Below are 13494 nucleotides of genomic sequence, written 5' to 3' on the forward strand. Positions count from 1 at the left end.
TTTCTGGGTTTTATACAATTTATGTCATCTTTCATCCAGATTTTAGAAGTTTTAAACAGGCTAAAAAGTATTTCACAGAATCACACAGAATCAATCAGGTTGGAAGAGACCTCAGGGATCATCAAGTCCAACCGTTGCCCTGACACCACCCTGTCAACTAGACCATGGCACTAAGTGCCATGTCCAGTCTTTTCTTAAACACATCCAGAGATGGTGACTCCACCACCTCCCTGGGCAGCCCGTTCCAATGTCTAATGACCCAACACCTCAACATCTTTCTTGAAGTGCGGGGCCCAGAACTGGACACAGTATTCAAGGTGCGGCCTTACCAGTGCCGAGTAGAGAGGGACGATCACTTCCCTAGACCGGCTGGCTACACTATTCCTAATAGAGGCCAGGATGCCATTGGCCTTCTTGGCCACCCGGGCACACTGCTGGCTCATGTTTAGCTGGCTGTCGATCAGCACCCCCAGGTCTCTTTCCACTGGGCCGCTTTCTAACCACTCTTCCTCCAGCCTGTAGAGCTGCATGGGGTTGTTGTGGCCGAAGTGTAAGACCCAGCACTTGTTCTTGTTGAACCTCATGCCGTTGGTCTCGGCCCATCTATCTAACCTGTCCAGATCCCTCTGTAGGGCCTTCCTACCCTCCAGCAGATCGACACTCCCACCCAGCTTGGTGTCATCTGCAAATTTGCTGAGGGTGCACTCAATCCCTACGTCTAGATCATCTATAAAGATATGGAACAGCACCAGCCCCAGAACTGAGCCCTGGGGAACACCGCTAGTGACCGGCCGCCAGTTGGACTTTGCCCCATTCACCACCACTCTCTGGGCTCGGCCATCCAGCCAGTTTTTAACCCATTTAAGAGTCCACCCATCCAAGCCCCGGGCAGCCAGTTTGTCTAGGAGGATGCTGTGGGAGACAGTGTCAAATGCCTTACTGAAGTCTAGATAGACTACATCCACAGCCCTGCCCTCATCTACTAAGCGGGTCACTTTGTCATAGAAGGAGACCAGGTTGGTCGAGCAGGACCTGCCTTTCATGAATCCATGTTGGCTGGCGCCGATGCCCCGATTGTCCTGCATGTGCTGTGTAATGGCACTCAGGATGATCTGTTCCATCACCTTGCCTGGCACCGAGGTCAGGCTGACAGGCCTATAGTTCCCTGGATCATCCTTCCGGCCCTTCTTGTAGATGGGCGTTACGTTTGCTAATTTCCAGTCAGCTGGAACTTCTCCAGTTAACCAGGACTGCTGGTAGATAATAGAGAGTGGTTTGGCAAGTTCATTTGCCAGTTCTTTCATTACTCTGGGGTGAATCCCATCTGGGCCCATAGCCTTGTGGGTGTCCAACTGGCACAGCAGGTCACTAACCTTCTCCTCCTGGATCATGGGAGGTTCACACATGTCCCCCATCCCTAACTTCAGGCTCTGGGGGCCCACTATGTCATCATTAATATTAGCAACTTCAACAGTCTGAAGTTTTGTCAAGTCATGTAACAATAGTTAAGATGACAGAATAAAACTACAAATATGTTTACAGATGTCTGAGAATCCTGTTGAATTCTTTTCCAATGAAAGAAAAATAATATATCGTAGTGTAATAAGTATAATGCAGTGTATTTGTCAGTTGAAATAATCAAGATCTAGTCCACTGCCTTAAGATTACTTGTTCACTTTATTAGATTTGGGTTTTAAATAAAACAAAACAAAACAAAACAGTGTAAGGACAACTGATTTTATAACTCTATATGGAACAAAGATTTTTTTTTTTTTGCCTCTGACAAATTTGAATTGAGTTCATCCTTCTTTTGTAGTAACGGTACCACAGAATAGGATTGGAACTACAGATATCCTCCAACAAGTACCAAGTTATCTGTTTATATCAAAAGGGTCAAACTCCACAGCAATACACAGCGTTGGGCAAGTAACATCAGACACGCAAATGTCAATAGAAGATTACAGGGAGAGTTCTTATGACTACCCAAACCAGATGACTTGAGAAATCAGAGCATGTGTATACTTGGAAGAAAAGCCACGTTTCTGGAGCCATTTGCAGTCTTACCAATGTCCATCAAATTTCGTCCAGTGGGTACATTCAATAGTGACATTTTCTTTCATTGTGACATTTTATACATGTGAAAGCAATTATTTCACTACTGCCACAATATGTTTCTTCCTCTCCGACACAAATGGCATAGATCCTGGTTTGCTGTGCTTACGACGATTCAGTTCCCTAGAAACAAAAACATGAAGTTCAGTAGTCAGCACAAAGATTTAACAAATACTAGCTTCCTCCTTAAGTTACTAATGGATATATCCTACAATTTAAAAAAAAATATTTAAGAATTGCTCTGCTTTTATTAATCAAAAGCCATGTACTTCCTCCTTCGAGAAGAAGGATTGTTCCTTTGAAAAATAACTTTAGAACTTGCTAATTTAGAAAAGTTTTAAATTAAGCTTTTTCTTGGGAGCTCAGCTTACTTGATTTTCATGTCAACAGGATCTGCTGCTCAAGTTTGTAGAGTCTTTCAGCTGAGAAAGATAACTACAACCCACCACTTCTTTGTTTTTCTGTTAATTTAATGGCTACAGCAAAGCATGCCACTTTCTGCTGCTAGAAATTCCAATATGGCAATGATCCAGGTGACTGAAAACACTCCTTCTAGAGTCTGGCATTATTAAACCGCCCCCCTGCCCCCCAAAAAAACCCTCCACACACCCGAAACAGGCCATTCTGTTTCCACTGCAATGTTGCATCGTGTCATGCTTAACAGAGCACTGTGGCTCCTTCCAACATGGTATATTTGCTCCCATTTCTTCAGTGAACTTTTGGGAAGCAGTCAGTCCTCATTGATACTGGCGCTTGTCTGCATTTTCCTTATAATCGAAGGTTAATCAATCCAGTAGTTCATGATCACTTATTCAGATGTTAAAAGTAGCTCATACTTGTTCCTCCCACACCCTGTACCTCTATCACTCCCCTACATTGCTCCTACAGCACTGCAGTGATGCATTTTAATAAGATCAAGAGAAAACAAAGCCAGAAAAAGAAGCCATACTTTCGCCGACGAGCTTCTCTCATGATACGTTGCTCCTTGATTTGGCAATATATACTTTTAGGCAAGTGACGGTGTCGAGCTATGCGTCTGATCTGGGGGTGATACTGGAACTTCTCCTTCAGCTTCTGATTGTAATTCATAGCTGCCTTCTCGCGTGGTGCAAGCTATGGGGAAAACAGACAAACACGTTATAAAAGAACAGGAGCTTAACTGTCACGATTTTCTCTACAAAACAAAATTTTAACTTTTAATTCAAAGGGCTTCCTTCTAGCAAATGGCTGTAACTACAGAAACTTCAGCATTAGGGTAGGTAAGTATTAAAAACCTACAATTTCAACAACACCCCAATGTTCAAACAAAACATTATCGCAGGTTTCAAAGTTCATTGAAGTAACTGAATTTACTCCCTGAAAATCAGATTTTAATGTGCTGTAGAGAAAGAAGAGAGAACAGAAATAGCTGACAAAAAAAACTTTGATCAGTCTGCCTGCTTTCCTAACCTCTGCTGCTGATCAACTCTTGCTGTGAAACAAAGATTTGTGGGCATTTTAATCACTAGCCAGTGTAAGTACAAATGCTATAAATGAATTGTCTTCATAAACAGCTTTACAGACAGCTCCTTAGGTGGCCTAAATCTTACCCAGCACTTTGATCCATTAGGAAGCCTAGTGTACATATCAGACTTCAAGTATTAGCTTGACTATATGGCACACAGGGAGTTGAACTTTCATCAGACAGCTAAAAATATCTTAGTATCACAAACACATGAAATACAGGTCAGCTAGTATTACCACAAAAAACTTTAATTTTATCCATGTTTAAAATTATGTCTGAGCCACCATTAACAACACACTTAAAGTGATAAATGCCTTTTCCTGACAGCTAACCTACGGAGGATATATTTCTTTTTTCAACTAGGCATGTTTCCTTTGGTCCTAATGCTTACTTATCAAAAGGAAAAAAAAAAAATATCTGTGTGCTGTGTTTTTGCTTAAAGCATGCACTGCTTCACAAGGAATATCAGTTTCTATGTATTTTGGAATTGCTCAGATATCTGGGAATTTCAGCTGCATTTCAGTCTAGTGAGCTTTCATACAAACAGAAAATATGTTAATATCATATATTAACAGAGGATAATCCTATCCTCTTCTTCCTATCCTCCCTCCCAAAATACACTCTACAATTCCAATATTTCAGACATCTAAAAACCCCTTCATATTGTCAAACAAGCAGTGGCGTAAGTAAGTCTTTTGCCCTCCTACATTTGTTTCCTCCAGTACCACCTGCACCTTAAGTATTAAAAGCAAAACAATAATTCAGTTTCTATGTATTCAGCTTTGCAGCTGACTCAGTTTCACTCATTTCTTACTTTCTCAAGAAAAAAACAGAACTTGAGTTTCAGACACTAACAAGAAAAGCAATAACAGAAGCAACAACTTTATTATGAAAGATGGTTTTCCCCCTTTGAAATCAGCAACTGGCTATTTCTTCTCCACTCTGGAGGTCACTTTTAGAAGTGATTTCTTTTAGAATATTTCATAAATTCTGAAAAAATAAATATCATACTCAGATGATTTTAGTCCAAAATACCATTAATGGTCTGAAAGCAAGTATTAATAAAACATACGGCAAAGGAGTTTCTCCTTTGGGACAATAAAGAAACCAGGTACCAGATGCAGAGTTTCTCATCACTCAGAAAATTCTTATTCAAGCATCAGAGACTTAATACTCTTAACCTCTGTTTCTCCACACCCTCTTATTTGTAAAACAAATCCTTCTGCTTTACTTACATTTATCATGACCTCTCAAACCACAGATGAGTAAATTTTACAATCTTAACCCACTAAAACTAACACACACCCCTCATCCTTTACTGAAATTCCTTCTAGTGAGGCAGCCTGAATAGCTGGTTCACTATAAATAAATCCCAGGTGTTTCCACTCAGCAGAAAACTGCCAATATAATCCAAATTAAAGAGCTTTTATTTTAATTAAATGCAATGATTTTTCTTTAATTTAAGAAGAGCATATTGCTGCTGATTTAGTATAACCTTGATGATTCTACAGACAAGAGGTGAATCTGTAAATTAAAGATACATCCAGGATATCTTATTTAAAAAATTAATATAGATTAAGCAGTGGTTATGTTTGAGTCTGATTCCATTTTTAAGTATAATGTGGTATATAGAAAGGCACATAGCTGGTGACTTTCCGCCCAACTACTGAATGCCAACGCCCCATATACCACCAGGCTGTGCTAAGTGCACCCTCACCTACACAATGGTAAAAGAAAATTCTGCAGTAATGACAAGTTTCTGTCTATTTATGAAAGACAGCAGATAGCTAAGAAAGCAGACTGCAATAACACACTGAATTCCAACCTCTGTCTTGCAAGTCATTTTACAAAGGTCAGCATAAACAGATGAAGAGAACAGCATTACATCCCATTCTGCTTTGAGCTGGAGAAGGTGCCATAAACGCAGCACTATTTAGCAGGATTAGAGATTTCATTTATAGGGACTAGAACACGCTACAATATAACAAATCAGGATTTATGTGACATCATGAGTGGAAGACATGCTCAAAGATGACGTATTACCCTTTTTTCATACATTCCAAAAGTGAATGTGCAACTTTCCTTCCTATATGAGGGAAATAGAAATTACATGGCAGAAAGACAGCTGATTTGTGCCATTATCACAGCAGTACTTCACAGCAAATATCCAGAGTGAAAAGGGGAACCAAGTTGTCAGCAATAGGAAAACACGTCATCGAGTAAACTGCCTATGGCTCTTTCTTCCCTCCAGATGACAGAGGCTGGTTATTTTTCCCATCTAATCAGAAGGAAAGTAAGCATTCTTCCAGAGCCCTGACTGAAGAACTAAAACAACCTTTAACAAAAAACTCTCTTTTAAAGAGGGCTGTATTTGTACTGTGCAGTATTTAAAACTCCCCACCATCAGATTCCTGTAATTCAGCATGAGAATATGAAATGGCTGTTTATCTCCCCTGTCCAGGTTGCCCTTCTACGTCAGGGCCAACAGAGCACAGATGCAATACGTTTTTAGAATATAAACGCATCCCAGCAATTTTCTACACCACAGCTTGTCTTTTTTTTTTTTTTTTCCATTGGTCTGCTGAAAACATCTTTCTAACTTTATTGCCATAAAGTTTATTACTCATTGTTTCCTTGGATCAAAAACTTATGGCTTCTTTATACCTAAATGGATGACAAAAAAGAAAGGTAATGTAGATGTTAAGAGCACAAAATCATAGCCAAAGGGATAAAGCTACACGTGCGTTGAATCACAAACCCAAAATCACTATGAAAAGAATGCCATGTCACACGATATCTGATACTGCTTGTTATCAACCTTATCTCACAAAATGGAACTGTATACTAGAAGGAGACTGAAAGGATACGCAATTACTTAGTTTTGGTGCACTCCTGCTAATGCAGTTCGCTAGATCAAAACCAAGACTTGTAATTGCACTTTCTCCCCTCTTTTTCAGTCCTTACTCAAAAGCTGTTATTTCTGCATCTTGTAAGAAAACAGCAAACCTATATTCCACTACTGTTACACTCCTCACACTAGTTTTATTCTTACTGAAATATAAATTATTCCCAAGCAGAAAGTTTGCTTCTTCAGTTGTCTAGTGCTCTGTTCCAATTCTTAACTACTTTGGAAATGTAACAGAGCCAAATTTTGCAGCTGTTACTCACAGAAGTTATGTTACTTTGCATTTACACTCTGAGAAGTGCAGGTGTAGATTTTTTCTAATGTGTGAATACACTGGAAAACAGTACAGTTTTTTGAAGTTTTACTGATGGCTCATTGCTTTTACTGCAACTCAAAAAACCCAATCTATCCCTTTCTTTGTATTAATTATATTAATTCTATTTTATTAACTGAAACCTACTCTTATTACTGCTGCTTTTCCAGCCTTTTCACTCAGATGAGACTCTATTTTCCTCTTTTCCTCAAAGCCAAAGTCATTTATCTTTTCAGAAATCCCAAACCTCTCCAAGAGCACAGGTACAAAAGCCTCCAACATACTTAACACGTCATATTCTATGTATGGTATTTCAACAGTCTGGAGTATCTCAAAATCCTTGTTTAATTGGGTCTTTTGCTTCTGGACTAGATTTTTACTGCTTTAAAAATAAAACCTGTTAAGTCCTATTTAATAATATTATTTAATCAACTTTTACTAAAAAAAACACTGTAAATTATTTTAAAGCAAATTCTGCAGTAGCTCCAACAGAGAGATTTCGGTTTTGTTACCACTGTGTAAAACCCATGCAGACTTAATTGTCAGTGGAGTGGAGACACAGCATGCCTCTGGCTCCTCCAGAGACTTTTATTTAATGTTTCACTGATTTTAAGTAATGAGTGTGATGCCAAATGCATTAAAAATCAAAAGAAACATGCATGTCAGAACTGATGACTGCTAGGGTAGCCACGGTTCACAAAGTACAACTTTCCAACTGGATAAATGTTCATCAGTCACAACATAAGTACTATATATTCACTGTAACTTCCCTGGAACTCAGCAATGCTAAAACCAAGTAAGATTAAGTATTCACCAAAGAAAAAAAATATTTGATTACCATTTTTCTTTCTCTTTCAGAATGCTGGTTTCCATTCACCCCCAACCCAAAAATATCCATCTTAAAATACAATGTATTACAAGATGTTAGCATTATATCAGAAATACAGTCACCTTTGGATGAGTCATTCAATCAAATCTTCTCAGTGAAGAAAAATAGCAGACCCAGCAACTAAGCATTTAAGACATTCTGACACTTTCGACAGAACTACTAATGTTCAGCTTTGAATATTCAAAATGTTCAAAAAATAGCCACAGACTATGGTAGAACTGGACATCTATAAAATGAGCAAGCATATGTCTATGAAGATAAGAACACTTTTAAAAAAGGAGCAGGTACTAAAGAAAAACTGTGGAACCTGACATTAACAGTTGCAATGTTAAGAACCACAAGAACTACCAGGTTGCATCAAAGAAGGATTGGCACAGTTGTCTGAATCCAAGCAACACTCCCAAGGTGTATCCAAGAACGTGATAAGCCATAAAGATTCCACTCGAGTTCTATTAGCAACAGTTACTCTCAAAATAAAATTTTCAGATGCCAAGTGTCCTTACTCTTTCATAAGAAAAGGAGCCAATGCCATCTAGTAGTCAATGGAGTGAATTTTCTGTTCACATCTGAAAATATTAGGAATCATTCTATATGAAACCGGTATTTTTGACATTCTTTTTACCCACTTGTCCTTCACAAAAAGGGTACAGAGTAAAGTTGCATGTCAAAAATATCACACAATTCTGTTGTAGAACAACATTTTAGAGACAGACAACATGCTCCTTCTGTACCAAGTATGAATATACTGAATAAAGAAGTTTTCTGCTAATACTGTAAAACCAAGTTAAAAGGGCATTGCCATGACCATATGGATATGACAGCAGGAAAACAGGTAATATTTCTGCCCAATACTGCACTGTCTAAGCAAATTCAACATAAAAGTTAAATCAACAAGTACAGCCTATACTGAGCTTTGCACAGTCCATAGAATTAGCAAGTATGGGATTGATGTTTAAATGTTAAATGTTTGACTGAAGCACTACATGGGAAAATCCCAAGAATCAGTTCAGAATAGAAAAAAAAAAAAGAATCATAGAATAGTTTGGGTCAGAAAGGACCTTTAAAGGTCATCTAGTCCAACCCCTGCTGCAATAAGTGGGGACATCTTCAACTAGATCAGGTTGCTCAGAGCCCCGTCCAACCTGACCTTGAATGTTTCCAGGGATGGGGCATCTACCACCTCTGGGCAACCTGTGCCAGTGTTTCAACACCCTCATCGTAAAAAATTTCTTCCTTATATCTAGTCTGTATCTACCTTCTTTTAGTTTAAAACCATTACCCCTTGTCCTATTGCAACAGGCCCTACTAAGAAGTCTGTCCCCATCTTTCTTATAAGCCCCCTTTAAGTACTGAAATGTCGCAATCATGTCTCCCTGGAGCTTTCTCTTCTCCAGGCTGAACAACCCCAACTCTCTCAGCCTTTCCTCACATAAGTGTTCCATCCCTCTGATCATCTTTGTGGCCCTCCTCTGGACCTGCTCCAACAGGTCCGTGTTATAGCATTCTCACCAAAAAAGAGGAGTTATTCCATTAAAGAAATTCAACTTCAACAGTAGTTTGTAACAACAAATAATGTACAGGCTATAAAGTGGGTTTTTTTTTTTAATCTATAGCTCTATAGAAAGATGAGAAAAATAATAGGACTTCCAAATACCTATGGTGGGCCATGGCTAAAGATACAGTTGTGGTTTTAGCTGTGCTACTCCATGTCCAGTGCTTCACAATGCACAACAGTCCATGAATTATCGCATTCCACATTGTAGCCGTAAGTACTCCTACCACTCCCATTCACCTGCCACCTCTCCCAGCTCCGCTCCACTTCCTTCCTGCACAGATACTATCACTTCATGGAGCTTCAGGCAACCACAAGCAGCCCTAGACATAACTATGCAATAGATTCATCCCCTCAACTGTACAATATTCTTCCCTGAATTACAGCTTCCCTTTCCTCCCCACTCAATCTTTCACAAGATCAAGCAGAAATTCCCCCAAGTGTTATTTGACAGCTGTGCTGATGGGCTCAGAAAAAGCAATGTAAGCACCTCCAAAATACCCTAACAATATGATGCTATGTAAAGAGATTACTCCCGGCAGAGAAAATGTCAAATTCGTTCTCCAAAGTCATTCAACACTTTAATATAACTGTGCAGATGAATACATGCAAGTGGTAACTGTAATAGAAATTTTGTCTTTGTCTATACATAAGCATTTGAACAAGTGTAACTGAACAGATGTGCATCTAATTAGACTGATATCTGTTCCTACTAGGAACACTGCAACCAAACTGACTTACATTGAATTAAATGGACTTCAGACACCACACTAGTTTGCCTACTTTATATCTGAGAGTTATATAGGTTAATGATAATCTCAGTTAGGCATCGGTGCAAGTGGTCTATCTTACAAAGCATATGCTTATCACAGAATGAACTGCACATGAACCAGTCGCATGCCAGTCAAAATTTTTAAAAGTACTAACTCTAAGCTTCAGTAGAATGACTTACGTATGGCAAACCAGAAATTAATGCTTTTTCTCTAGTGCAAAGGAATGAATTCTCACCTGTAGCACCCAGGTAAAAAACTTGAATGTAGTTTAGTTAGAACTGATGATTATTGTTAACATTAAACAAGATCAAAAAAAAAAGTCACCTCGTGTAGCAATAATGAGGCACGTAATTTTATTATAAGTTGCAGAAAGTGCAATGCGCATGTCATTTTCAAATTAAATACAAATGTCAAACTACAACTATACATTTTCCCTTTAGAAACAAGTTTTTAGAAGTTGAATAGGCTAACCAGTTGTAATAGCAATAAAAAAACCAGCAAGCGTCTTGTGACAACAAAAAGCAAAATGCAACTCTTACCACTCCCAGTTTTTCAGAAGCATTAGCTTTCCACAGACGGATATTCATCTCATCTGAGCCACACAGAATATATTTGTTATCTGAAGTCCATTTGACAGTGATGACGTGCTGCATTCGCTTTGTGTGATATACCTCCCTAAAGCAGAGAAATATTTTTAAATGATCTATCATCACTTTTCCCACCAATATTACCTTTCAAATAGCAGAAAGCATTCTGTTCAAGGCAAAATATATTTTTTATTTTTTGTTGGTGGTGGTTTTTGAAAAATCTGACTTTTTTTTAAACACTGTGCTGATCTTAAATCTATATATAGAGAGATTCAAATAAAGTATAAATCTATAGGGAGAAAGATTCAAATAAAGTATGATAGTTAGACTGATAAACTACCACCTAGGATAAGATGCTTTTTATAGAAGTGTTTTCATAGAAATTACAGTAAATAACTAAAGAATAACTCTTTTTGCATAACATGCCATGGGTATACAATATGATATGCGTACTGTTCCCAAAATAACATTCATTAATATGCTGTTACACTGATCAAGCATTACAGAATGGACTGCAGAAGGACAGGTGACAAAGAATCAGACAACATCATTACGAACAAGAAAGAGAACAGCAAACAGACACCTCCAGGGGTCCATTTATGACATGGCAATGGATTGGCTACTCTTCATTGTGATTTCCCTCCTTTCCCCAAAAATGGACTTCCTTATCGTTGTCTAAAGGACTCCTAGGAAAAATTTTAAAACCCTAAAAACTCAAAAGAAAAGTCTCCAGTCCTGCAAACAAGAACTCAACAAGAAATACCAGCTAGTAAAAAAAGGATTCAGAACACTTGTGTGGCTATTAAAGCATAAACTACATTTAATTTCTGCCAATCAGACTCCTGCTCAACAAATGCTGGCACCTGTTGAAAAATGTTTCTATGTGTTACAATTAACCAATATTTAATGAAAAACAGATAAGAGTTTCATTTAAGTATGTACTTAAGTACATAATTTAAGTATGTACAAGTAAAACAATATTATTCATAAAGTTATTCTTTTATTCTATAAAAATATAGGACTAAGTACACTTTTCTGGTAATTTTAATTATTTATTAACATTCTAAAGGTGAAGAATAAGTAAGGCCTACTTATTGTCCACTAATACCCACTCCTTTGGTGTATCAGTCAAACTGCAGCTTATAGACCATTCTCTTTCTTCTGCCCAGTTATTTTTACAAATAAAATCCAAGTAGTAATAGAAAGGAAACATGGAAACACCACCTATTCAAGAGCCATAGGAAAACTAGACTGGGCTTGAGCTGGAGAAGTTGTGAGAAAAGCAAAAGCAATCAATATACCACCTTAAATAAGCTGTGATAAGCTTAACCACCTCTTGTAATTCACACTCAAGTGATGCTCTACCAGAACAAGCATGTGGAATACTGAGCACGAGTACCTTCAGAAAACATTAATACTCACACCAGCTTTTTACTGATGTTGATGTTTAATAGCGTGTGTACACATATGCATTTTCATAAGCATTCCTATGTTTACTTTCATTTTACTTTTTGCCTCAATAATTAAGCTTTTTGTCACCCACCTTTGGGGAACTAAGTACTTTTTCTTTCCTTACTCTGAATTTTCAGTCTTTGCCTCTCCTGTTGCTGTCATCACAAGTTATTAAATATCATTCTCAGGGAAAGGAAAAACACAAAACATGGTCAAATAACCTAGATCTGTCATTCAAAAAATTTGCACAGACATCTGATTCCATTTACCACGAATTTACTATATTTAATCAACTTCATATTAAATCTTATTCCTTATGGCTAATCAGTTTCCCAATCTCAATGTTCATTTAAAAAAAAAAAAAAAAAAGCAAGCAATGGAAGATGGAAGTTAGCAGTTTTTCGAGACTGCTGGGAGATCAAAAGTCAAAACTGGAGTATCATCAGGATCCTTGTTTACAGACACTAACTGCCCTCTAAGTTTTCCAAGTTGGATCAGATCTTCCCTTTGGAGACTTTTCTGCATGCCATGGGATTAATTTCAACTCTGCAATTCTGAAAAAGCACAGCTTCTAAAGAATTTTAAATGTCCCAGAATACCCTAGTCAGCTTATATGAGACTAAATTCTTCATTTATAAGGCTCTTCCTCACTAGATTTATGGCCACCACACAGAATGGGAAAAAAGGAGGGGACAAAGAGAAAAATTGCTTCCACAGGTCTTGGCAACAATCTGCTATAATGTGGAATAAAGCCTTTTACTGTTGCATTATGTGGTCTGCAAACTTCCCCTCAATGATGTGCTTTAACTTTGCATATCCCCACTTTTGTGAACATTATTATTCCACATAAAGGAAAATCTGTAGAACACAAGAGCTACTTAATAATACAAGAATAAAAAAAAACAAACCAAAACAAAGAACCCACAAAGGAACTGCAATACCTAATTAAACTTAAAATATTATTGCAAGACAGGAAGAAAATGAAAACTACCTGTAGATTAGTTATAAAGTAAAATGTAAACAGCCCCTCTCAATCTTTAATGCAGTATAGGAACATGCAAACAGTTACACTGAATAATGCATACATATCTGCATCAGCCCAGAATAAAAATATACTCCTCCCCCAATCAATATTTCAACATTTCTACCCCCCAAACCACCTAGAACTTGACCTAATAGCAACTTTTTGGGGGACTGATGTTGGAGAGAGGAAAGCAACTAGAAATAAAATAAAGTTAAGAATAAAGAAAAAAGAGGAAGAATTGACAACAGAGAATAATGAACGTAGGTTTATGAAGAACAAATGATACCAGACAGATCTGATAACTTGCTTCAAATTTCATCAAACTTAAAAAAAAAAAAAAAAAATGGAGACAGAGCAGATCCGATCTGAGCTTCAGCAAAATA

General features: G+C 37.8%; 1 protein-coding gene across 1 annotated transcript in view; it reads right to left on the reverse strand.

Moving 5' to 3' along the window:
• Positions 1 to 1658: 1658 nt before the first annotated feature.
• Positions 1659 to 13494, reverse strand: part of DCAF13 (DDB1 and CUL4 associated factor 13) — a 29501-nt gene continuing 17665 nt past the window's right edge. Inside the window, exons 9-11 of the mRNA XM_068396606.1 lie at positions 10588 to 10723; positions 3062 to 3225; positions 1659 to 2235 (exon numbers count right to left, since the gene is read on the reverse strand). Of these exons, the coding sequence (XP_068252707.1) occupies positions 2148 to 2235; positions 3062 to 3225; positions 10588 to 10723 (388 nt within the window). The 3' untranslated portion in view covers positions 1659 to 2147. The remainder of the gene's footprint in view (positions 2236 to 3061; positions 3226 to 10587; positions 10724 to 13494) is intronic.

This window comes from Nyctibius grandis, chromosome 3, assembly GCF_013368605.1.
Source record: "Nyctibius grandis isolate bNycGra1 chromosome 3, bNycGra1.pri, whole genome shotgun sequence".
Lineage (NCBI taxonomy): Eukaryota > Metazoa > Chordata > Aves > Nyctibiiformes > Nyctibiidae > Nyctibius > Nyctibius grandis.